Raw genomic sequence first — 26715 nt, 5'->3', positions numbered from 1 at the left:
CAAAACTTCCAATTGCAGTAGAATTTCTTGCTGTTTGTGCTTTTTGTAATTCTTGGTGACATGTCCAATTTCAATGAAAGAAAAGAACACCAGTAGTAAATTACCACAAAATCAGACAGGTATTAGATGCACTGCATTTGCTCATACAGCTGGCCAGGAGAGCAGATGCCTTTACTTGTGTACATGGGTAGGTCTGAGGGCCTTTTTAACTACCTAGCAAGGCTTTTTTAGTTTATGCATATGCTATGTTGACTTAGCCAGGTGGAGATTAGTGCTTTATTCTCCTGATGCATTGTATTTTTGAGCAATTTAAAGAGTATTAGCTGTACTAGAGCTTACTTTTTTAATGTATCCTTTGAAGTATGAGCTTTGTTTGCTGGCATCTTAAAAGAGGGAGGAGAAAGTTTATTCGCTTTGATAAACAAGCCTTTAGAAAGAACTGTATGACCTTGCATGAAGAAGAATTATGATGGGAGGAATGTCTTGTATATTTATTTTATTTAATGAGAAGTGGTAAAGTCATTTGAAGTGCAGATTGTTTAAAGTGTGAAGCACTGAGATAACCTGTACACACTTAAGGCATAGTTAAGAATATTGTCATTCAAATGTCTGAATTACAATAATTAACATATTTGTTTAACATGCTAATAGTGTATTAAGCCAAACTTAGGAGTTTTGAAACATTGTAATTTAAATACTTGAGTTGTTTGTTTTCCCTCAAGTATTACAGCTTCAAGTTCTGGGAGATAGACACGGATGACTGTTTTTTATAAAATAAAGTATTAACAGTTTTTTTCAGACGTGTTGATATTATGCTTGGGTAAAACTGTTAAAAATGTCTCATAGCAGGAAGCTTGTATGTCTTGCGTCCTCCCACAACGCTAATGAGAAATTGCATTACGAAAACTGTGGTAGAATGCAGAGGTTTCACTTTCTGCAAAACTCAGTGCTGCAATTCAGAGAGGAATCATGCTTGTTAATTTCCAATCCAATTTTTTTACAGGATTTTGTTCTAAGTCAAGAAGTACTTTTTTCAGTATCGATTTCTATGTTTCTCTGTGCTTTCTAGTGATTGACAAATCAACTAAAGCCAATAGCATGAAACAAAATCTTATCAAATTGTTCTGCATTGTCAAGGGAAAATATCTTTTAGGAAATCTAGGGTCACTGGACCTACATATTTCTGAAAATGGGAGTGATAACACTTATTCAGAACGAGGTACTCTTGCCAGCATTAGGGCAGTAATCTAGTAAGTTAACAGGAAGAATGAAGTGGAGCAGGCAGCAAAAAAGCGTTATGAACCACAACCTCAGTGTTCCTTGTTTCATTTATCTAATCTTCTTGAGACCTAAAGCCTACATAGCAGTGAGTGCCTCTCTGTGTTGTATTCCTTTGTGAATGTTTGAGTAGTAACTTCCTTTTATTTGTAATGTGTATATATTTCCATTAGAAAATAAGCTACTTCAGGTTGTGGAACTCAGTTTCCCTTTATTTTTTCAATTGAGAAAGTAAAAAACCCACCATTCTGCAAACTACTGATTCTTTGCAAGGTATATGACAAAACTGGAGAAACGAGAACAAATCTGTGGCAGAAAAGGTTGTAGATGCACAGAATTTTTCCAAACCAGTTCTCAAGTGTCAGATGAGCCCTTCTGCATAACTGGTCCTTCATCCATCCTGTCCTCCGCATGCTAACCCTCGCACTTGGGCCACTCTTAAAACAGTTAGACCTTTAGACTTCAGCTCCCGTTCAACTCCCTTGTCTATGCTCTACACTGTTGGTCCTGACTTCTTTCCACTTATTGAGAGGAAGAAAATTGCAATCTTTCATAAAGAGCTACCTTATCTACCCTGTCTGGTTTTAAGCACCCCTTCCCCATTACAGTCTATAAGTCTATCTTCCTGAAATTCATTGTTATCCTAGCTGCCACCTTCCTCTTACTGCCGTCCCTTTCTGCGAAGAAAGACAGATCCCCAACAATCTGTGGTAGCAACCCACCTCAGCTGCATCTTTGATTATTCTCATCTTTTGTCCAAGTGGGTTGAAGATAAGCGTCGTGTGGTGATGGGGCAGCCAGGCATAAATGACTTTAGCAGCTTGGAGAGGAAAATAAGGGAAAGAGGAGTGAGATGAAAAGCCAGAAGAAACTTCTCTGGTTCTGTGTCTCTCATTCGCTCTCATTACAAGCACCAGTTCTTGAGGTCACTTGTTCTGATTTGAGCCTGCTAGCCATGTCGAAAGGTGGTCCGCAGGTGCTTAGGTACCACAGGAGGCAGGAAGCACATCTGTACAGTCACGTTGGAGAACTGTGGAGTTGAGTTTCGTATCGGCACTGAGGCACAAATCTCTTTTCAGTATTAGGGAAAAACGACCAGGTGAGAAGAGCACTGAGCAGTGAAGATACCATGGAGTTTGCTTGCATTGAAAATTCTATGGGAGTGGGATAGAGACAAGACGATTGATGTTGCAAGTGGATGAAGTGATGCAAAAGGGAATATTGAAACTTAAGAACAATTGAAGTCACGATTGCACACTTTAGATTGCAAGTTGGTCTTTTTTTAAAAAAAGCAAAAACCAACAGGAAACATGTATTACCACTTCTGCTTTTTAAATTTACTTGTACCATTAAGCATAGGTGCTTGAAGAGCAGAGTTCTGTCCTGTTGGAAAAAATCATCATAAGGGTTAAAATTATCGTTTAAGGTAACAAAGCTTTTCCTTGAAAATTTTCTATGTTAAGTCGACTGTTTGAATGTTTCACTTTTAAAAATGCGTATTTCTCTCAGCTTGATTTCTTAAGCTCTATCACAACATTTTTAACACGTTAGAAAGAGCCATCATTATGAGCAAGTCAGAAGTGGTGATTGTAATGAGCTTCATTTATAGCAAAATAAATATTTATTGATCAGACAGGTTTTGGTTTTATTTAATTGAACTACTCATACAGTTGGAAGATGGGTTATCTTCCATGAAAGATTTTAGGGAAAATAGTTTTGTCTCCTTATATAAGACTGTTCCTAGTGAGGAGTATGCTGTCTCTCTGCCGTACAGAACTATTTGTTCTGTGAAGACTTATTGTTTACCACTTCGCCTGTTTAGATAGTTTTTAAGAGGGTTTTTTTTTGAAGGTCAATATTATGAATAACTAGTGAGAGCATGGAATGTTAGAGCTTGCTTCAATGGTTTTGGTTTACATTTTAAACAGCAGCATGGAACTACTTATGTTCATTTACATGGTTTTGTCACAGCTAAAAATAGTTTATTTCATACTTAATGTAGTTTTGAACGTGTTGCTTCATGAAGAAATCTAGTAATTCGGTTTGCTTTTTAGTTAAGTAGAGATGAATGTATCTTCGAACTGACACAACCATTACTCTTCGTATCTGCAGAAGGTAAAAGATCTAGTAGCTTTCTTTAAAAATCAGTGGTAACTGTTTTTTTTTCTGAGGCTCTCACAATAAATTATTTTTATCTGCTAACAATTTGAACTTCTCTGTAATACAGTATCTGAAGTGAATGAAAAATAAAAATTTAGGTAAAGTGTGAGTAGTAAAAATGTGATCACTTAAGTGAAAGGTCTTTATTTGCTCTGATAGTTATGTATTTGCAGAGTGACTCTTAATATAATGTAAGGAGGATTAAGTATTGCTTGAAAATAAATTTTGTGTTTTCAAAAATCAGTATTAGACGCTCTTTCTTAAATTTATTGTTTGGTTGAATCAAGTTGGTGGGTTTCTTTTTCTTTATTTTCTTTATTTTGTTTATTTTGTTTATTTTGTTTATTTTGTTTATTTTGTTTATTTTGTTTATTTTGTTTATTTTGTTTATTTTGTTTATTTTGTTTATTTTGTTTATTTTGTTTATTTTGTTTATTTTGTTTATTTTGTTTATTTTGTTTATTTTGTTTATTTTGTTTATTTTGTTTATTTTGTTTATTTTGTTTATTTTGTTTATTTTGTTTATTTTGTTTATTTTGTTTATTTTGTTTATTTTGTTTATTTTGTTTATTTTGTTTATTTTGTTTTTAATTCTGTTGATTTTTTTGTTTGTTTCCTGGAATGGTTTAGGGACTGAATTCTTCTAATAAGCATTGGATTTTCAGTTGAAATTATGGCTGTGCATAAATCTGAGAGAAGATAAGCAATAATCTACTGCAGTTTAAATGGTATTGAGGTTCCAGCTGATGGGCTCACCATGAGCACACTTCTTTCTAGGTTGCAAAGCAAAATGTTTGTAAATCACGCACAGTTGGTAAAACTTTAGAAAGAGAGGAATAAAAGAATAAAAGGTGATAGTTGTTCTTGAGTGAAGTGTTGTAATTTTACTATCTAACTGACAAAGAACTAAATGTATTGCATTCTATCATAAGGCCAGTGCAAGAATACTTCTGTTGTAGCTTATCATAGAATATTACTGTTGAGTGTCTTGCTTTGCGTAAATGATTATAGTTTTCTCTTAAAGTAGTGAAAACTGGATTAATAATTTGCACATTAGTTATTGTAAATATGAATGACTGATAAAATCCAGAGACGTTGTGATATTATAACAATTTATGTTTATAAATTATTTTATACAAAAATAATTTATACAAGGTCAATATATTATTTATACAAAATAATTTAGATATTGGTAGAATAGCTAGGAATAAAGGGTTAAGTTCAGTTGGTTTGAAATGCCTAACATTTTTCTTTCTTTTGGGAAATACCTGTGTGAGTTGTCTTGGGATTTTTCTCCTCTACTTTGTTACTCTGAGCTATTCGTGTGGTTTACAGATTTTTGTTTACTAGTTTACTGTTTCTGGTATTTAAATTTTCAAGCTAAAACTTTCAAAGGGAAGTGAAGAAAACATCAGCGTTCCCGACGTGCCTGTTAAGAAACACCGAGGTTATAAAACTGTTGAGAAACAGAGGAGGCGAACGCTGCTGAGGTGGTTGCTGGTCGAGTGGGTCGTGCTTTGAATTTGCTCTCGTTGGCGCTGGTCAAGTGCATGGTATTGGGAGTCTAGAAGCATTCAGCTGCTGAGTCTGGAAGTTGTCAGGCCATCCGGTTTGTGCAGTCAGTAGGTGGATAAGCTCAAGTTGTCCAGTTTTGAAACAAGTGTGAAGTGTGCACTTTAACTGGGTGAGGGACCTTGGTTAACAGAATGGGTTTGGGTTTTTTTCATCAGACTTGTACCTAATTTTAAGAGAGAAAAGCAAGCCCTGAGAGAAAAGCAAGCCCTGAAATAAACAAATATAGTAAAAATACAGTTCATTTATCCCATGAGAACTTGTTAAGAATTAAATGATGCATTTCAGGATATAAACACAAATACAGCACCCTTTTGGTTTTAAGGTACGTTCCGTTGAAGATTGAACCTGTAGTACAGGGTATTCTGTGGTGTGTTTCTACTTGCTTATGTGCTTTGCACGTGGCAGGTGCGTGATGGGAGGGGACCAGTCTACACTCAACTCATCCACACGTCCAGTTGTTTGTTTGTTTGTTTTCCCAAAGAAACCAGAGCATAATAACAGGGAGGAAGCTGGGGATGTGCTGTGGTGCAACTCTTACAGCAGATGTTTGAGAGAGTAGAACAGCTGTATGCACTGCACAGTATGTCTTTTCTGCAGTTTGAGTCTATGGTGAAATGTTACTGCTCCACGGCATAGGCCTGGTGTGAAAGAAGGAACTTGTTGGGATGAAAGATGGTTAAAATACATAGAGGAGGAAGCAGAGAGCTGACTCCTGACATCTCCCTCAAATCTTAGATGGGAGATACTGAGTGCTGTTGAGGAATGTGCTATCCTGTAAAGCCAAAGAGATTTGTGAAGACTGAGGTTGTGTGTACGTTACTTTCCAGGAACTGCCAGAGTCTCTCATTTAAGAATATCTAAAATACAGCTGCTTCTTCAACCCCTAGAAGCTACTGTCAGGTGGCAGCAGAGGAAGGAGGTAATTTTAAGATCAAGTAGAAGGACTTATTTCCTTCTTTTGAAGTCCATGGTAGACAGACCTACCTACTAACAGGAGCAGTGCGAAAAGATACTTTCATGTAAGAGGGTCTTACCCTTTACTTGTTACCTGTATCTTCTAGATTATGTAGCTTCACTGGATATTCACATGGATCTGTGTATAAGCAATCAGGAGAGCTGTAATGGATCTATATATAAATTTCTTATTCTGTTTTAATTGTAACAATAGCATCTTAATTGTTTTAAGACTGGGCAGACTTTGAAGAGTTTTTCCATGTTTCGAGTGATAAACACTTCTGTAAAATTGTTCTAGCAAGCATCACAAATTTGGTTGATTTTTTTTTTTTTTAAGTGACAGGGTTGAAATAATGTAAAGCTGTAATAATCTAATGAAATGTTGGGTCAACCTGCATCATCTATAGGGTTTGATATGCCTGGTATTTGCATAGGACCTCAGTCTGCTGCTTGGCTGCAGAAGATAACTATTTTCCAAAAAAGTTTAGATGAAAGAAGCAATGGGGACACACGCATATTTCCCTTGAATTTGTATTTAACTATGTTGCTCGTAATGCTGCCAATTCCCAGTGGCCCAACCTATTTTCCTTTGAAACAAGCTATGGATAGCATCTAATCCTAATTAAAGTTTATTAAAACTTCATACTAATACTAGAGTAATTATAGGTAGCATAAAAGTCTCTCTGATTTTTCTTTAATCAAAGCATAGTCTTGTCTACAACCATATTAAATTTAAGCTTGGATGACAAACCTCTTGGTATGTCACAGTTTATTACTTAACAGCAAGCATGTTTTTTTGTGGGAAGGCTGTGTCTGTGCTGGGAGTGCAGTTTGAAATGTATGGAACTTAACTTGAGGGTTCATCTGTTTTGGTGATACATGGTACAGATTTTGTTTATTCCTGCAGAAGACGGGACTGATTTGATGCACAGTACCAGTGCATTGCCACTCCTAGTAAATGTCATTATTGCTTTTAATGGCTGGAGAAACTAAGCCTGCTGAGCTTTCTTCTGAGTTCTGTTTGGACTATGGATTTTGAAATAATTCTTTACATGTTTTTGCTTTGAGTTACCAGTGCATATCCTTCTGCCGATTGTTTTTGTTCTTTTAGTAAATGACTCATTCTCCTGGTTTGCTTTAGTTTCTGGACTTTCTCTTTTGTTCTTCTAAGAGCCTAGATAATGAATTGTAGCAGAACTGATTAAGTTAAACGTCAAGAACACATTGCAAGAAAGTGCTATCTCTGTAAAGAAAAACCCTAACTGCTCTCAGAAGAGCAGTGTTTTTGAACTGCCGATTAGACATGGAAAAAAATTGCATGTTAATTCTAGTTCTTTTGCAACATATGGCTGATTTCTAGCTAGATATTTTTTACCATCGATTAGGAAGTTCAGTTTCTATGTTTAATGTGAAAGGGCTTTGACAGCATTCTGATTTTTACACATACTGGCTTATTCTGGGTAGAATTTCAGTAACTTGCATAATTTCAGTAGCAGGAACATTGAAGTCGAGAAACCTAATTTTAAAATCTGAGAAGTAGGAGAATTGTTAATGTGGATGTTGTAGCTTAAAAGTAGTTTGTGTATGAGGTTCTAGACTCTAAAGATGGAATTAGTAGTTTAGACAACACACAGTATGCATACTATAATTAATGGGAATTTCAGTATTAAAAAAAAAAAACCACCTTCAACTTTAATTTCTGATATGTACTTTTTTTAACTGAATTGGTTTGCTTTACCAAATCTGGGTGAGAGTGTGTATAATTATGTTGCCCTCTAGTGTTTGCAGTTCAGGTTTAAATAGTAAAAAGAAAAGGCATTTTCATGCTTAGGGAAGGGATTCAATGAGGAAATGGAAATAACTTTTCTGATGATGATACTGAAGTACAAAGAATGACCTAAGGGATTCAGTGTACGTAGTATCAGCAACTTAGTATCGCTGCTTTTAGGAGGTGAACTGTGGAAAATTGCATTGTATGTTCCTAGCCATTAAAAATGGATATCATCTTGGTAAGAAAAGTGTTATATTGTGTTCTGTCAATTAGACAGTGACCTGAAATCTGCATATCGATGGTTAGAGGTGTCTCTGGTTTTCCTGTCTCGGAGGATCTGCCAGTTGGAAAATGACTTGATGGCTGTTCAAAGAATTAAAATATCAATTTCCCTTTGTAAGATTTATGATGAAGAGTATTTCTTCTTACGCTGCCAACATAGAACCACTGGTGCTAGAAAGAGGTGGTTCTTGTACTTTGAAAAATGTTTTCCTTGTTTTAGAGGGAAATACAGCACATTTAGTCCAAAACATTGCAAGACTTGGTAATGTATTTCTGAGAGGTGTGGATGACTACTGTCTCAGGCTTTACAGCTGAAAGGGTGAGAGATTGCCAGCAGTACTTTGCAATTCCCTTCCCCCTGCTCCTCCTGCCCGCTGGCAGATTGGTCATAGGCACTTATCATGTGTTTTAAGTACATTTTTATTGACAAAGATATTTTAAAAGGCATCCAGGTTTGGTTTTTTTGGCTTGTTTGAAGAATAAAATTCACGGACACAGTGTTACCAGTATAATGTCCCTGATGACTTTGTTGATATGATGGAAAACAGCTAGAAAACAAGACATGGAAATACTTTTGTCTGTTGGAAAGCTGTTCTGGAATAATTACATTGGCAAGTTTTGCCACGTTAGCAAACCTTTTAATCTGTAAACCCAAGGTACCGTGAATGAGATTTTTGCCCTCGACTAAGACCAGTATGAATCATGAGTCACTGTGTTTGAAATTGTAATTACCACATCCTTGAACATCTTATCTGTGTTCTGCCCATTCCTCTGTGTCTGCTGGGATTGTTCTGATGTTAGGAACTGGTGAGAGGGCTGCAGCACCTGCCCCTTGCTCTGAAGCCAGTAGGACACAGCTAAAGAACTGGCTGACTAATACTCTCTCAGATTACCTATCAAAAATCAACTCATACAATCTCTCACATTGCTAGCAGACTCATCTCAGTATGTGGATGCATGCTATAGGTATTTCCTTCCTTAAGATTAAAAAAAAAAAAGCATCTTTTTATATTGTTAAATTGTTCATGTGAAAGGAACACCAGAATAATCTGCCTTTGTTCATGATTACTAGCCTTCATTTACTGCTTGCTTTGAGAGTCTTGACCCAAGAGTGATTTACAAATAAATACAGCCTCCTCCCAAACTATTTTAGCTCTCACTTTGTTGGAGGTATGGCTTGGCAGTGCCTTGAGTACAAATATTAAACTCCCAATTGTCAAATTTCTCCTCTGTGCTGGAAAATGAATTTTCCATCTTTGGATAGAGCCGCACCCTTCTCTGACAGTGTCTGGTTTCCAGTTAATTGCCTTTGCTCTCTGTGTGGAATGCTGAAGTTGAAAACACAGAATGGAAAGAAATTAAATGTAGCATTTTAAAAAAAAAAAAAGTTTTGGTCCTTACTTGATGCAGAGAAGACTTCAGAAAAATGTGGAGGACCGTGTTGCTCTGGTGACCCCTTGTTTTCAGTATGAGGAATCATGCAGTGAGCTCTCACTACGCTGTATTTTGGTTCTCTTTGTGGTTTGGACCTGTTACAAAAATATCTAGTTTGACACGATTAAAATTAGTACAGTGTCGTTTGTACTTACACAGCTCTTTTGAGTTAAGACTTGTACTTCTGCATCTTTACTGGCTGCATTGAATTTATATCACCGTAACATTAAGCTTATCCTCAGAACGGTCATTTTAACTATAGTTTAGAAGTGTGCTGAACGTTATTTTCCTTGTGATACCTGTCATGTGTAACTAAGTATTTCAGGAGCAGATGATGTCAGAAAGCAAGAAATCTTTGCTTTGTGCAAAGGAGAGATGAATTAACTAGGTCTGCTGTAGATGTTTGTTTAAAAAAAATAAATAACTGCAGTTGCATTAGAAAAGTCCTTTCAAATGGAACACGCCCCTTGCTAAAAGGAAGGGAGACAACTTCTTCATAAATTTTTCAGGATATCTTTAATGTTGTTATGTAGTGTTACTGTGATGATACCAAACCCCTTTTGAATTTGGAGGTGTTTGTGAAATGTGATGTGTTTTTTTTCTTTATCTGAATGTGTGATCACTGGGAGTTTTCTGTCATGAAACAGCAGTAGTATGGAATTAATGCTAGTAGATAAACGCAGTACCTTGTGTGGAAGGAGCAGAAATGAGGAAAGATTGAAATAGTTCCAACAACTTCTCCCCTTATTCACCCTACAGTTGAAAAGCGAACAGGTGAGAAGAGATTCTTTGCAAGGAGTAGAGAAGCTTTGATGTAATGATTAACTAACTGGAGAAACTTAGCAGTGTGTAGCAAGACTGTGAAGCAGTTTTTGCAGTGCTGCGCCTGCCTTGAAATGTCTGCGAGTATGGTTGAGAGTTGGAGTTTCCTGATAAACTAATGAGCTGTGCCCTACTTTTGCTTTCATATAAGTAAATCTTCTCTTCTGGCTCTTCACCTGGTGGAGTATCTGGTAATCCTGGCTTCTCTTGTGGTTTTTCTCCAATTTGCTTGCAAATGAAAAATGTAATTGTTTGCTGATACAAATTGAATAATGCAAATTTCTTAAGGCAAGTTTCGACTTCAGTTAACTGACTGATTAGCAAAAAGTTATCTCATTAATTCAGTATTTTTGAGGAAGCAGAAACAATGGATAATGTTAGTGTTGGATTTTTGTTCAGAGTATTTATTGTGCCAGATCCTGATAGTATTTCAAGATTTCCTTTTTAAAAAAACATTTGGTTTTCATTTGTCTTCTGCTTTTTCTGTCAATTCTGTCTATTCTCCAATGTTTTCTCACTAAAACAATTTAGTGTTTAGTAGGTGTTGTAGATCTTTGGGTTTAGTTATTATTTATTCAAAGTTTTAATAAGGTCAATCTCTTAACATCTAAAGACCAGGAGAGATTTATACCTTACCTCTGGTCTTAAATTAGGGCAAAGCTATGTCCAAAGATGACACATCTCCTTTTTTATATCATGCTTTTCATTGCTATAGTCAGAGACAAGACCACAGTTTATTTTGATCTTGCACTTTATAAAGTGTGTCAAAGAACGTTGCTATCAAATTTAACCACTTCTTTTTGAATGTGAATTTAAGAATAAAAATTTTAGTTCTATGAATTCTTAGCGTTTTTCCCTAGTGCAGAATAATAGTACAGGTGCTTTTGCCGTTTGAAGGTAAAAGTAAATTGCATTGATAAATGGAAAAACTTTAGGAACATACATTTGAAAAGAAGTTATAGTTCTCTATGGGAACCTGCTCTTTGCAGAGCTCATGATTCTTCATTTTTTTTATCTTGATACATGCATCCTGCAAATACAGCCTTTGGGACTTTGTACAGTTCAAGATAAAGTTTACTTTCATTATTGCAAAGTTCGAGTATGTCATGTTGCCAAGCTCTCATTAAACTTATTACAGTAAGCAATACTATTTAGCTTTCAGTCTAGTTTTGGAGGAAAGTATTCATGTAAGGGCATCAGGATTGATGAGAGTTTCGGCAATATTTTACACTTAGAAGTTATTATCTTAAGTGATTATCCTGAAGAAGCCTGTATTTCTGGGTAATGGCCTATTAAGGCATTTCTTTATTTTAAAGCCATATTAAATTGCAGTATATTTCTGTAATTGATTAATATAGAGAACATAGTAACATTAAGCAAAACCTCAGAAAGTCACCTTGTCCGTATATTTTCCCCAGGGTAAATGTTTGATGTAGTGATAGAAGTGGATGTAAATTACACAAAGTAATCACTGGTATTACAGCGATACATGATCCATAGCTCTATAAATGTCTTGTGTAACAAGAGACTGAGCTTCCTTAATGAAACAGAGCAGAACAACTTATTTGTGACAATATCCTTCTAGAAACCTTTTTTATCCAGTTTGCACACTAGTCAAGTTTTTAATATGGAGCAGGAAAACTTTTTTCCAAGTCTCTGGATGTTGTGTAAGTTATTGTCATCTATGACAACAGCAATACAAAATAAGTCTCTACATTATATTAGTTTTGTATTCTAATGAGTCAATTTTTGAGCATCTTGGGACCATGTGTGAGTAATCATTTCTCAGGAATCTTTCGCTTGATTGCACTTTATTGTTAATATATTTTAATTTAGCATTTAAAGCAGCAATATACCTTAAAAATCTCTCAGCATCTTCAGGATGAGAATTTCACATAGAATTGAAATTGTACTTGAGAACTTTTATGTAGGCTGAAAATTCAAATAATTTTTTTGTTTTCCTCAAGAAAACTATATAGTTATTACTGAGTTGGGGGATGTTTTTGTAGGAAACTTTTCTGTTTTGTCTATTTTCAGAATGGAGTTGTATCTCCTTTTCTGAGGCTGCTACTGTCCTTAGTCTACTTTGTGATTTATTTACAAAAGGAAGTTTTAAAGCATGGAGTATGTGAAGGGACAGACTTTGGCTCAGCTGTGAAGAGAATAAATATCAAATTTTTCTACTTGTCCTGAAACCATCCAGCATTTATAGGAGAAGGCTGGGTTTCAGGAATTCTTGTGAAGTGTGAGGACAAAAGTTAAGTAAAAGAGGTATTCTAAAGAGTAGTAATTAGTAACTATGGTGACAGATGTCTCACTGTGGTAAGTCAGTCAGCTATATATAAACCAAATTAATTGTAAATGAGAACTCTTCCTCTAGATCTCTTCTTTTTAAAAATAGCCTTTTCCATCAAAACTAGTGACATTGATGTGGAGAGAAATCTATTTTTGTTTGGTGTTGTTACATTTTGTGGTAAAACATCTTATCTTGTCATCCTGCTCCTTTTGACAGTGAGTGCGTTTCTGGATTATTTGAATAATCTATGGATAGGTCAGCGCTCATGAGTAACTTTTACCTTTTTGAACTACCTTATTCCACACCTCTTTCCACAGAAACCTTTATTAAGTAAGAGGAATGAATATTGTGTACTGTGCCTAGGATTGCTTCAGGTTACATCCTTCTGCATGAACCTTCTATGTGAATATACTTATTACAGAATTTTGAGGAATGAGGTGTTACTGCATAATACAGGGTGATTAGGACTTTTTCTTCTGTGACTGGGTGTTTTACTGCATTTTGTAATTACAAAATGGGATTATTGGGAAGAATTAATTTCACAACTGTCAAATTAGGTTACAAATTGTTGCTTCTAGAAAAGATAGTTTGTGAGGTTACTTGAATGCCACCAGTTCTGCCAGAGAGGATGAGGGCAAACAGATTCGCAATGGGAACTATCCTTTGGGATAATGTTTCTATTCATTTTGTTTGGTGCCAGGATTTTTTGTAAAACAGACAAACAAAAAACCCACCACAAACAAACAACAAAAAAAAACACAAACAAAACAGGACTCTGACACCTTTTGTGCAGTTTTGGATGAGTGCACAATCATAGAGCAAAAGCACTGCTTCCAGTATAATAAAATGTTACTTTAATGTTGGTATCGTATGATGATCATCTCATATGAAAGAATTTTTTCCATATAAATTACTGTCACCATAATACTACTGTATTTTTTCCAGAAGTTTTGTTATTCTAGGGTGTTTGGAGTGTTGGTGGTTCCTTTTAGAGCTAAAGTAAATAAATATGAAAGTGGGTTAGTGATGTTTGTACAGTTCTGCACTGATCATCGGGGTGTTGGGGGTTCCAGGAATTGTAATGCAGTTTGTTAACCTACATTTTATGAAAGCAAAGATAATGCAGGTCATCATGGATTTCTTAATTTACTCTGACTTCAAACAGCTATCTCCTAACACAGAAAGCTCCAAATTCTGGTTGTAAAATGTACTTTAAGGTCTTACAACTATTCTGACATACAGCAATTGAAAGAAATCAGATGGTTGATGTTGTAAATGTAGCCTGCTCTCTGCAGTTCTCTTCTTCAGGGCTGCTGCGTGAGATTTGAGTGTATGGCTCAGGAACCAGCTTCTAAAGCATGCTCATTTTTAGCCCAGTCATTGTTATATACTGACCAAATAAAGGAAACTGAAAACAGTAGGAATTCTGAAACTACATGGAGTTGTTCAGCTGTCCCTGTTATCAAGCCAACTTTGCTGTTTTCTGTGATGGGTAAGGAGCTGGTAACTAGGATGGTGGGTGGGTTCAGCTGCCTCATTGCCTTTGTCCATTAACATATGTGAGTCAAAGACCTGTCTTGAATGGTATAGTGATTGTGAAAGATGTGTGGACCTAGGGTTTGAAGTTGAAGGCAGCAATACATAATTACAGCAAACTTTTGGAGTCAAGTGGTAGAGATCTTAATCCTCATTCTTACATATAAATCCGCTAAATTGTGAGGATGGGTTTTTGCTTTTGTTTTAAACCAGAGAACTTGGATTGTAATACAGTTTGAGGTCCTAAACTTAAACTTTTAGCCATCTTCTGCAAATCTGTTTAATATGAATTACCTTGAAAAAGGCAATGATACTGCTTGAGAATTTTATTTGATAATAAATCTTAAGCTCCACGTAGCTTGCGCTAAAACTGAACAATTAAAAAGTATCGCTTAATCTTTTTAGTAGCCTTTCTGTTAATAGTGATCACTTCCTAATACAAATTTAAAAAATCCTTTTAAATTAAATGTCTGATATCGTGTTTCTGAATTTTCATGATGTAAAGTAGAATATGCGGATAACTACAACTATTGAAAAGTAGTATAGAGCTATTGACTAATAGCAACCTTGAGTCCTGAACTTTTCACTTTCAGAACAGCAAGTTCAGTTACAACTACTGGCAAATGTGGGGTTTGAGTAGTGGTTTAGAAAGTAAATGATTTTACCCAATGGGCACAACAGGTAGGAGATGGTATTAACTGCAAGCATGCTGTCATGTTTTTCTTTTTTGCGAATGCTTTTAATATGCCATAATTTAAAACTCTGATGGGTGTATCTGTAGAACTCCGATAACTGTAGAACAGTTAAAATAAGCATTGCGATGTGGTAGTCAAAAGAAAGTTCTGTGCTGAAATGTTTGCAGGTACAACACACCTGGAAATGTTTGCTCTGTTTTGTTGAGGAAGGTGACATTTTGCTACCGAGGAACATACTAGAGCAACTCAAGGTTGCAGGCCAATGTATGTTTTGTGCAGTTTAAGCTGTTAGTGCCTCTCGGTGTCCGGCATGCCCCTCTACCTAAGGTAGTTCCTCCTCCTCCCCACGAATCGAACACGTCTTCCCTTCCCCATCATAGCCCCTGCGTCCTTTTCAGGCAGGGTCTGCTGAGTTCGCTCAGAGGACAGTCAAGCTGAGTGAACAGGGCTTGTAGTGAACTTCAAAGCCTTGAGCCATCAGGCCGAAGCAAGCGGCACAGGGATTAATACTTTACAGCACTTCAAAGACACCCAGAAAAGGCTCAACTCTGTTTATACCCAGACTCAGTTATGCTGGCACAAAACTGCTTTTACTGCCACAGTTTATTTTGCTTGACAACAGGTATGAGCAACCAGCAGGGTTGTCCTGGCAGTACAGTCAACAAAACTTCAAGGTGTAAACAGACATGGAACAACTTGGTCAGCAGAAATGCATATTCCCCGCTGTCCTCTCCCTCCTGCCCCTCGGAGCTACTGACAGATTTGGAAGGATAGTACTGAATTCCTGGCAGTAGCTGAGGGTTTTAACCTTTTTCAGCAGAATAGCTGGATCTTGATTAGGCTTAAATTTTCAGTTGCAAGTTTAGAGTATTTTGTCCAGTGATATGTCAACAAAGGTTTGCTTCTTCTCTTTTATTTCTTTACTGCCTGGAAAGAGTGGTTAAGTTTGTTTTCCAAAGAAGTTACTGAAAGCTACTAGCAAGTTGTGCTTCTCTCTGGGGACCTTCAGTACTTACGGTCTCTGGAGAGCTGTCTGCCACTCCTTCAGTTTGTTCCATCTGACTGGAAAATCCCTTCACAGTTGGTCACTCTTAGTTGCACAGCCTGTGCCTGCCTCTGGTACCTAGAATAATTTTTAAAAGGAGATTTGCTAAGAACTCGAAAGTTAGTGCAGTAGTTTTATTTCTAAGTTGAAGAAGCTGGTGTTTAACAAGCGAAGAGCTGTTAGATCCGTGTGTTCAAGATATAAGACTAAATAGAAAAGTAGTTTTGCTTGATGTACCCCACCCTGTGAATTATGCTTGCTTATGAAGACAAATACTTCTACTTCCTTGATAGGTGGGTGGAGTTAGGCAAGTGAGAGGAAAGGAATTTAGGATGTGTCTAAGCAGACCAGAATGAGGAACTCAATCAATTGGGTCTGGAGATCATTTGGCATTTGAACTCCTCTTACAGCCAAAGGGGCGACCTGGAATTCAGTGTGGTTTGTACAGCGTACTCTGCTAGCAGAAGTGCTGCTCCGAAAATGAGAAAATATTCAGTGTTAACACTTCAAGGAAGATAAAATGGCCTTTTAATTGTATGGGAGAAAAAACTTTCTGGCTGCAGTGTGACAAATGTTGGCCATATTGGTTTGACCCCATCATGTGTTGTTTTAACATCTTTGTGCACAATTCAGATTGTGTAAAGCCGGTATACTTTGTCTCCTAGTAGAATACTCAGCGTGAAACAAGTAAACACACACAGTTATTTTGGACTGAAGTATTACTCTAGGGCAAATATTCCAGTTTTTAGATCTCCGTTTACTTGCTGCAGTTGAGTATTAGCTTTAGTACTCAGGAAGTGCATTTGTAATGCCAGAATTAATTGTTTAATGATTGATCATTTAGTTTGCAGCATGGGTAGGGGAAGAATCTGTCATCTTAACTGCAGCATTTTATGGCTTAACTGCTTTAGTTGACAGACTTGCTGTTCCTTTGTGGTAGGAAACATGGCAAAAATGAAGTTGTCATCTCCTTAGTGGCTATAGTTCAGAATTTAACAAATTAAATATTTCTGGTTTAAACTAATGCCTCAAAGCCTATAAAACAGGGCTCTGAAGCACGTGGGAGTTGGGTATACTTCTTTGACATAGAAAATGAGAGATGAGGAAAAGAATGGTAAACTAGGAGGTCCTGAAACTGAGATTCTTTTTCTACATTAGTTGTCTAGGCAGTGAAAATATATCTAATAAATAAAAGATATTAATAATTGGCTTTCTGTAAAAGAGGCAATGGCCTACATTTTGGTGCTTGTTATTTACTTAATTATTAATTCAACTATGGAATAAGGCTGAAATATGTTTAAATATATGCTGTGGTCTATATCTGCATTTTTAGATGTAGAATTTTTTGTTCTTCATGGAGTGAATCTCACATCTCTGCAGACAAACTGTCTCAGTTTTCCAGTAATTTTCCTCCCTGTAATTCTCAGCATAATTGTCCTGAACAGCAGTTTCAAGCTGGGTTAGATGGAGTAGCAGTAATGTGCTCTTAAAATGGAAAAGGATGGCTATACATAGTGATAGCAAATGTTATGTGAGTCTGTCTTGATCACTATTCTTTCTTTATTACCTTACTGCAGTATTGGTATAGTTCTACCCTAGAAGAGACTTGAGGTTCTTTTGTTCGTTGTATTGTACTTGGGGTAGTTAGGCTGTAAGAGTTTTTGAAAAAACACTATTTAAACAGTCAAGAACTCTATATTAATAGAGGATTTACTCTTTAAACATTGTTTTTTATTTTTTCTTTCCCCCCGTGTTGTTCTGTATATGGAGCACTTATTCTCCATCTTTACCTTGTAATGAACAGTTCTGCAAGAGCAAGATCTCTGATATCTTTGGCTTTTGAGTGTGTGATTTATTATTATGCGCTGCTGTTATTTTTAAATTTAAGTTTTGTTCTGAGAAAGCTAAAATGTTAAACTAACAAGTTCGTTAAAAGTTCATTTCCAGTTATGCATTTGGTATGTTTTAGGCTAATTCTAGAACTTCATGTTAAATTTCTAGTTTGAGCCTCAGTGAAATAATGCTATGTACTAAGAGATGCTGTGTATCGTCGAGATGAGGATGAAAAGAGCAGTGCTGAAAGCAAGTCTTGTAGTAAGATATTAAAACAAAAGCTCGTCAGTTGTTTGTTCTACCATTGTGTTGTACTGTAATTAAATCCAGGTAATCAAACCACTGAAAAAGTGTGCTGCTTTCTCTTCAAGATTTTCTGTGCATCTCTGAGCCCACTCTTTGTCTTCAGTGAAATCCTTCAGAATTGTCTTATTCTGTGAGAACTGCATATGACTTGGGAAACAAAAAACACTTCATGACTTTCTCGCATGTCGGGCTAAGGAGTTATCTTCAGCCTAACTCTTGGAAGATTAAAGTAAAATGTTTTTTGTTGTTGTTACTTGTTTTTATTTCTTTGAAGAAAACAAACCTACCTACTTCTCATAGGTAAAGTTAAAATCTGCCCTTCTGGAGCACAGAGATTTTGTAACTTCCTAATGTCAGTTAGGATTCATATATTGTATGTACATAAGTTTAGTGTATTATAATCTGGGATCTCTATGGAAGAGTTTTTCTATTTATTAATCAGGAAATATTAGGAATTCATTACAAGGGGAAAAACTGCAGTGCTGTCTAACTGCATGAAAGTAAAATGTACACTGTGATTTAGCAAGTTGTGGTTCTCTTCTGAGTCATTCGCCTAGAAAGCAATGGAACTTGCATGGATTGAGATTCTTATACACCACAGGTCAGAGGAGGTTGTTTTTTTTCAGTTTGCAAAACTGAGTGTTAATTGAAATATAATGAATACTAAATTTGTAAAATTAATACATAATTCCATAATACATGGAAACAAATCTATTTTTTTTAAAACTTTCTTAATGCAGTTTCTAAAGAAGATGGGCTATACTGGAGAAGATTTAGCGTACTGATGAACTGCAAGTTTGACTTTATTCTAAAGTCTCCATAATTTTGTGGAAGCAACATGGTAGGCTGTCTGCAGTTAACTGAGTTTGTTAATGGGGTATAAATGAGAGAAGGTGCAAACTATCATGAGAACATAAATTACTAAGGAGGAAATGTGGGCTGGCATTTCTTTTTCTATCTGAGAAGGTGTTACGGTACTGGAGAGTGAGTTTCTTAAATAGTTGTATCTTGCCTTCTATTTTAAGACAGAGGGAAAGCTACCACTCAAATCATACATATATATAGTTGTGTTCTGAATTAAGGATGTGATAATTCTTTAACAGTCCTCAAAAACTGAGGTGTTTTGAATGTTCATGAGCCATCCTCTCCACTCCGAGTTGGAATAGTTGTCAATACGAGGCACAGAAGGGCTGGGACTTCAGTTTGATCTGAAGGGAAGTGTGAATTATAAATAAAAGCAGGTGTAATTAGGTCAGTATACACTGCCCTTTTTTCTGGCAGTACCAGCTTAAGCATCTCCTCATGTAACTTGGATCAGCACTCAAAACTGGTTTGCAGTGACTAAACAAACGCTTGAGCCAGTACAAGTGAAGAGGGAGCTGGTGGTGCGACTCGGCGACGAGCGGCAGGGAAGGAAAGATTTATGGTTGCTCTTTAAGCTGGCACGGCTGCCGAAGTTTGTTGCTTTGCGCTGGAAAGCAGGAAGAGCAAATGGTGCTGGTTTCGCAGAAGGCACTGTCTCACGTAGCTGCTGTGTAAAAGGCGTCGTTTGGGGAATTGGAGAACCCACCAAAGATGCTGCATAATTACAAGTATATTAAACACCAGTATAAATAAACTACCATAAATACTAGCTATTGTATACACGTGTTTCTTTCAGGGCTTGTGCTTGATTTTGTTTTCTAAAGATGACTTTTAGTAATGATACAAAAGGGATGAAGCGATAGACCTTGAAGATAATTTGAACTAGTGAAAACTGGTATGGAAATAACATTTGAATTGGCTGCATGAAAGGGACCAGTGCTGTGGGTTGCTGACCAGTTGCTACGTTAAAGACAAGATGACTGAATCCTTCTTGCCAAGTCTTCAAGTCAGTGCATTCCTACTTAGACATCAGCTTATTAACGTGTTTCTGGTTTTACTTATTTCTTTACTAGATGTAGGACGAGGCGAGTATTTTAATCTTGTTTGTAAAGACTTAAAGAGCATCACTTTTCTAAAATTTATGTAATGAAATTTGGTAGCATGTAGTTAAACGGACATCAGTTTACTAATATTAAATTTAATGTGTATTTTCTGTGGCCATTTATTTAGAGATTTTTTTTTTGCAGTTTGAATTTTGTGTCTGCTGGTATTTTGTAAATTTTGTGTTGCTGGAGCTCTGTTGCACTTTCTTTCCTGTGCTTGCCATCCTGTATTTCCTTGTGCTATCTTGTCTGTGCCCCATCTGCAGATTCTGCAGAAGTGTGTTTACAAGGGGCAGTGATTAATCAAAAAGTTGGAGGGATAAAAGGCAGATATTATGCATAGGAAAGAAAAGGGTGGGGAAAACAAATAATCACAAGCATGTTTCTCCTTGCTTGTGACTCACTTTTTTCATAACAGAAGCATTTTCAAATGGAGCAGAACGCTAATTGAAAACAAACAGGAAGTAAAAAAAAAATATTCTGCACTGAACCATGAGAGGGTTCAGTACTTTCAGGTTAGTAAATTAACAAGCTAATTAATTTGATTGGCTTTTAAACCTATAACTGTTACAAAAGCTGTATTATATACTATTACTATACATAATATATAGTGTTTCTTAATGTACAGAGTATTATTTAGAGCAGGGTGGGTCTGATTGTTAATGCAGTGAATGCAGACATACTTTCTTGATCTATCCATAATTTGTTTGCCTTCACCTTTATGAACATATGACTGGTTATTATTTTCTTTTTCTTCAATTTAAGATCAAAGGCATATCTGTTGGAAAAAAAAAATACCTTTCATGTGCTGCTTTTCATTCTGTCAGTACGCACACCTAGCTGAGCTTTCCTGTGCTGGCATCCCCCTTGATGGCTATATTGAGTCCCACCTCCTGGACACAGTGGCATTTAAGCTCTAAGGTTGGGGGCACTGCTTTGTGCTACTCAGGATGAGCATGTAAGATACATACCATATGCTTTGCGTTGCTTTCCAGTATGAGATCTGAAGAGCCCTAGTGCTGGTCTCTTGCTCCATTTTAAATCCACCTTTCCCTTCGACACTATGATTTTGAGCTAGATACAACTTGTATTGAGAAGTGCGATAATAGAGGCAAATAAAAACATGGAAAATTTTGCTTGGAATCCTGAAAAAAGTCGTCAATTGCTGTTATAGGAAAAACATGGGAATGCATTAATTTCTCTGAAGGCAACATCTCTTTCCCCAGCCTTATGTTTGCTTTGGGACTTGATGAGATTCTTTGAGTGCAGGAAACCAGGGATTTCTACCATCTAATCAGGTTCCTGTAAGAACTATTGTCATCTTCAACTACTGCAAGTGACTCATTTCAGTAGTTACACCTGGCTGGTTAGTAACATTCCAGTCCTCTCTTTCATGTCATCTCCTGATCAGGTCTTAGCCAGTGACTCTGGTCTTCTGCCAGGTGACTCACTTGTAACCTCTTTTCAGATGCAGCAGTTTTGACTCGAAGTCTTGTGTCATAAGCAGTTTCAGATTCAATAAGTTGCTATTAAAATTTAATTAACTATACACGTGGATATTTACAAAGGTTCTTGATGATGCTGCAATCCTGAGATTAACTTAATGGTGTGAACTAGTATTGCTGAGAGGTAAAAGCATCCTAATTTTTTTTTTCCTGTTTCACCATGGTCTTGTATTACAATTCCTGAGTTCTGCCTTCTGCCAAAACTTTTCCTTATTCTCTCAGTGCTGGTGTTCCCTATAGCGTGTTTCTGTCATGGAACACTGGTACCTTAAATGTACCAGCAGTTAGAGTTTTTGTGTGTTGACCAACTGTAGTGGTTTAACTCGGCTGGTAACTAAAAACCACACAGCCGCTCACTCACCCTCCCCCACCCTTGGGGAATGGGGAAGAGAATTAAAGGGGAAAAGGAGAGGAGAGATAAGAACAATTTAATAATAAGAATATCAAATCAAAAGTAATAATGATGTAATAATAATATATATTTAATAATATATACAAACAAGTGATGCATAATGAAATTGCTCACCACCCAGTGACCAACGCCTGTCCCGTCCCAGTGAGTGATCCTGAAACAGATTAAGTCCTGACACCACAATCCTGGGTGAGTGAGAGCCCTGAAAAGAGAGCAAGAGCGAGACAGAGAACTTGGAAGAAACAGAGCCCTTCTTCCTGCTGAACCCCCATCTGTGTACTGGACTGGGCATGACATTGTATGATATGGAATACCACATTGGCCAGTTTGGCTCTCAATCTTAAGTCTAAGTTCAAATCATAAGAGGAGTTGTGAGCTCTCTGTCCTGGCTGTGCTCCCCGCACGGCAAAAACATGGGAAGCTGAAAGGTCCTTGATGTCTCAGCACCAGCTATCAACATCAGTGCGCTATCAACATTCTTCTCATAACAAATCCCATACTAAATCCAAAACATAGAGCTCTTCTAGCTGCTCAAAAGAAAAAGTAACTCTGTCCCAGTCAAAACAGACACTAACATAAATATAAATTCTTACATATGTGTGGCAAAAGGTGGTGTTGCTAACAATGTCTGATCCTTTCCATGTAGGCAGTAGGTTAAGTACAGTTTGTAGCAATTATTTGCGTAGTGTATGTGCTAGAATTCAATCATATGTTAAACAACTAAAAATCAAATACAAATTTCTTGATAACATGAAGATGTTGCATCCTGAGAAGGGTGTTTTGAGTTTGATACCTTTGTCCTCTTCTACATTGGGAGGTCAAGCTGTATTTTATACCAAATAAAATTTTACTGGAGCTTATGTTACATCATACTTGGTTTGTTTTTTTTTTTCCAGATATGTTACTATTCTTTTTGTTTGTTTTTACAGTTCTATCTTCAAGACACTAAAAGTAGTAATGGTACCTTTATTAATAGTCAGAGACTGAGTAGAGGATCTGAGGAAAGCCCACCATGTGAAATTATGTCAGGTGACATCATCCAGTTTGGTGTAGATGTGACGGAGAACACGCGGAAAGGTAAGGGTATGGATCTTTTTTTTTTTTTTTTCAAATGTATTTACTTAGAACACTTTATTACAATCTGCTCTTTAAAAGTAAATGGTATTCCTGTTGCAGGAAAATAGTTTTGGGTTTTTTTGGTAACTTCTTCCCTCCTTTGTGCCGGCAGTGATTCTTGTGGCCACACAGTAAACTGCTCTGCTGAAAACACAGACTCTATTCCAATCCCAGTTAGATTTTGACTGGTTTGCTTCCCTGGCCCACCTTCTTGTGTGGCTGAACGGGTGATAGAGTGTGTAGTGGAAATGCAGATCCAGAAAAGGAGGCGCAGCTGGGTCCACACGTTTAGCTATTGCCTCACTCAAATTGACTTACAGCAGTTTTAAAAGTGCAACATGGGCATGTGTGTGTAGTGCTGTGTTGAGGTTTTTTGTGCTTATTAATCTTGGTTTTGTAACTACCTTTCTTTCAAGCTTATGAACCCTAAAGTTTCAGTTAGTAATGTGGCAGAAATATGAAACCTCATTTCTTGATAAAGTACTCAGCATATGTTTAAAACAGACTAATTCAGTTCTTGTTGAAATACCTACTTTTTTCTTTCTGTGACTGCTACTGATTTTGATTTCTGCAGGTACTTTAAAATGAGGATAGAGAAAAGTTGCTAGCTGAAAAATGAGGTGATGGGATTTTTGTTAGATTTGGTTTTCTTGCTGTCCTCTTCCCTGTATGCATACTCAGGAGATTTTGTATTATGGTAATAGCTATATATATATATCTGTGTTAATAAAAATGCAGCCTCAGTCTCTGTTCTTTTGCATTTATGTAGTTTTTCAGGAGCCATTTCTTTTTCTTTCTAAAGACTGGTCTGTATGCAAAATTAGATTGTAATCTATCTTGTCAAGACTTTCAAGTTACCTAATGGGTCTGTTACTTTCTGTAAGCATCAAACTTCTGGCCATGTTCTGAAGAATCCTAATCCAGTAACACACAGATTTGGCAATAAAATGGCAAAACTGCCATCACTGCTCTTCCACTTTACTACTTTTCTGAACAAGACTTTCGTAGAGCTTATCCTTAGAGAGGGGTATATTAGGAAAGAAGGAAATGAAAGAATAATGATAAATTTAAATGCTTATGGTAACATTATTTTTTTAAAAAAACAACCGAACAAACAAAAACCCCCGAACAAACACCACCCTCCCCAACCAAACCCCCCAAAACTCAACAAAGCAACACATAGTACAACAGTAGAATTTTTAAAGGGCATTAAGTGAGCAAAAGAAAAAGATGAAGCCTGCTCTGTCTGTTACTCATGAATTCTGTCTGGTTTTAGCCAGGTAGGTTATAGTTCTTAAAGTCTGACGTATCAGAGGAAGATGAGTTAATACATCTTTAAAGAAAACATTGTTAAGCAATGGCAGTGGCTGAGTATTTTGTCATTGAGAGCTTCTGGAGCAATAGTGTTCATTGTAGTGAAGGTCACATCATTGTTTTGCTTTTTTCAAAAATGATGTTGCAAGGATTGAACTCCCGGATGTCTACTTGGAATTGTCTGGGAGTTACTTCATATGTTATTTCATCTGAAATGATTGCAAATATTTATGAATACTTGCAGTATACATGGAATAAATCAAAGGAATACATGGCATCTAATGAACCTGGAACAATATATTCATTTGACAAGATGCTGTCCTTGCTAAAAGAAGCTGAATGTCTTCATGTGCATTTAGACCAAAACCAATTTTTATTTTAAGATTTAGTTGTCAGTTGGAGTTCACTTGTTTTTATCAGCAATCGTTTGTAATTAGTTTGTGTGAAAGCTTGTGGAAAGTTAATTGTGAGCAAATTCTTGCCAGGAATTCTTGCCAGTAGTAGTTCTTCCCAACGGTTTTATGTTAGTTCTACAAAACACAATCTCAGCCACCTGGTGTTTGTGTAATGAGTGATCAGGTTGTGCAGCCTTCCTTTTCCTCTTCTCCAGCTTTGATTGTAGGAGCTGTACTCATGTTACTCATGAATGTGTTGAGCTAGCTAATGAGGAAGAGCATACAAGTTTGCTTTCCTCCTTCTCCATGCTCCCCCAAGCAGTGAATGAAGATTGTATCATCATGCTGGGGCATGAAACAGCTGCATTGCAGTTGAAGTGCTTACCCGTGAATGCAATTGGAATGCTTATGAACACGTTTTTTCACCGGTTCGATTCAGTAGTCTTAGATGTTACTGTTAACCTTATCTAGTAATGAAACAGACATGAAAGTAGTTTTTAAACTAATGATTCTCTTAAGCTATTTTGCATTCTGGTATTTACATAATGGCTTACTTGCACAAGACGTTTCAGCATTTTGCTGTGTGTCATTATAAGGCAATGACAGGATAGGCAGAGTTAACGTGCCTATGTAAATTCTGAATTGTGTAAATATTGCTAGAATGCATTTCTTTTATTGTTCAGGCTGTGTCTTAGGAAGTCATTTCCTTGCAAATATGATCTTGATTTGGTTCATTAAAATAGTGGCACGTTCAGTGTGTGATTTTTCAGGGTATCTTATACGAGCACTGGTTCCTCCATGTTCTTCTGCTGCTGAGCTCAAGTCATTACCAGGCCCCTGAGAAATGTTTCCAACTCTCCCGCTTCCTTATTTGTCCACTCGTTATATTACTAGCAAGCACACAGGCCTGCTCGTTTCCCTCCCCTTAATGCAGTACTTACCTATTTATCATCTTACTGTGCTTTTCTTTGTGTTAGTGCAGTTTATATTCTTTTAGTGCTTCCTAAATTTCCCAGTCAGAGCCAGAGCATTCCAAGAGGCAACTCCTCTGCGTGGAAAGGAGCAGCAGGCTTTCAAATAGGGTCAGATAATACCAGATGATTTAGTTCAGATACAGTTTACACACTTTTTTCTCGTCAGGTTTGGGCTCTTCTTGTAGAACATCTTGTCTCTGGGTGCCGAGAAGGGCCGTGCAGGTGAGGCAGCCTGGCACAGGCAGCGGGTCAGGCGGCAGAGCTCCCGAAGGCGACGGAGAGGCAGCTGCTTAGCGCTGTTCCGGTTATTGCCACGGCTGCTGTTGTCGCGTTAACAAGTGAAAGTGAAAATGTCAGCATCGTTTGCAAGTGATCTCTCCGTGAAGCAAATCTCGAGACAAGCAAAAATTGCTTCTTTATTCCCGTTCCTATGCTCCTTCGCGGCACCTCATCAGGGTTCAGGGCGGCTCTGGGGGTTTTGTGGAGTTGTGCGCGAAGCGTGTGGCAGTGACGTGTTTCAGAACGGCACAGCGAGGTCGCGGCTGACGTTTCGCAGAGCGAATCGAGCAGGAATAGGGTTTTCTGTGACTTTATTTGTGGCGCTCTGCGAGTGAGGCGGCGGGCCGGCAGCGCCGCCGGGCTCCCTCTCGCGGGCGCCCCCTGGCGGCGCCCAGCTGCGCTCCCCGCGCCGGCGGGCGCTGCGCGGCGGGGGCGGCCGGGCCGGGGCGGCCGCCCGGGAGGTGAGTGCGCGGCGGGGCGGCCGGGCCGTGGGGAGAGGAGGGAGTCAGTGTGCTTCGGTGGGAGAAGAATTTTCTCGGTCCTGTTTAGCAGCCAGAGATTGCTGTGCTGCTTGTCTTGCCCCAAAAGGAGTAATGTAGACTTGAATTTAAACAGTTACTACTCTCCTGTCCAGTCGTCAGTGTAATAATGCTTTATATGTTGCTTTACCTTTCCCTTAGGCTTTCTCTTTACTCTTCCAATTATAATGAACTAATAGCTAAATGACAGTGTGTGGTGGTTGGGTTTGTTTGGTGTTTTTTTTAAA

At 37.4% G+C, this 26715-nt stretch overlaps 1 protein-coding gene across 25 annotated transcripts in view; it reads left to right on the top strand.

Moving 5' to 3' along the window:
* Positions 1-26715, top strand: part of SLMAP (sarcolemma associated protein) — an 85363-nt gene that overhangs the window by 12943 nt on the left and 45705 nt on the right. For 13 of the 25 annotated variants that reach the window (XM_086619105.1, XM_086619127.1, XM_086619119.1 and 10 more), the window contains exon 2: positions 22801-22948. In XM_086619105.1, coding sequence (XP_086475231.1) covers positions 22801-22948 — 148 coding nt within the window. Of the gene's footprint in view, positions 1-22800; positions 22955-26715 lie in introns of all 25 variants that reach the window. The other 12 variants (XM_086619130.1, XM_086619126.1, XM_086619117.1 and 9 more) reach the window with 1 other exon arrangement.

The sequence above is a fragment of the Tauraco erythrolophus genome, chromosome 12 (assembly GCF_009769465.1).
Source record: "Tauraco erythrolophus isolate bTauEry1 chromosome 12, bTauEry1.pri, whole genome shotgun sequence".
NCBI classification, from domain to species: Eukaryota; Metazoa; Chordata; class Aves; order Musophagiformes; family Musophagidae; genus Tauraco; species Tauraco erythrolophus.
This window is presented reverse-complemented; position numbering and strand designations above follow the sequence as displayed.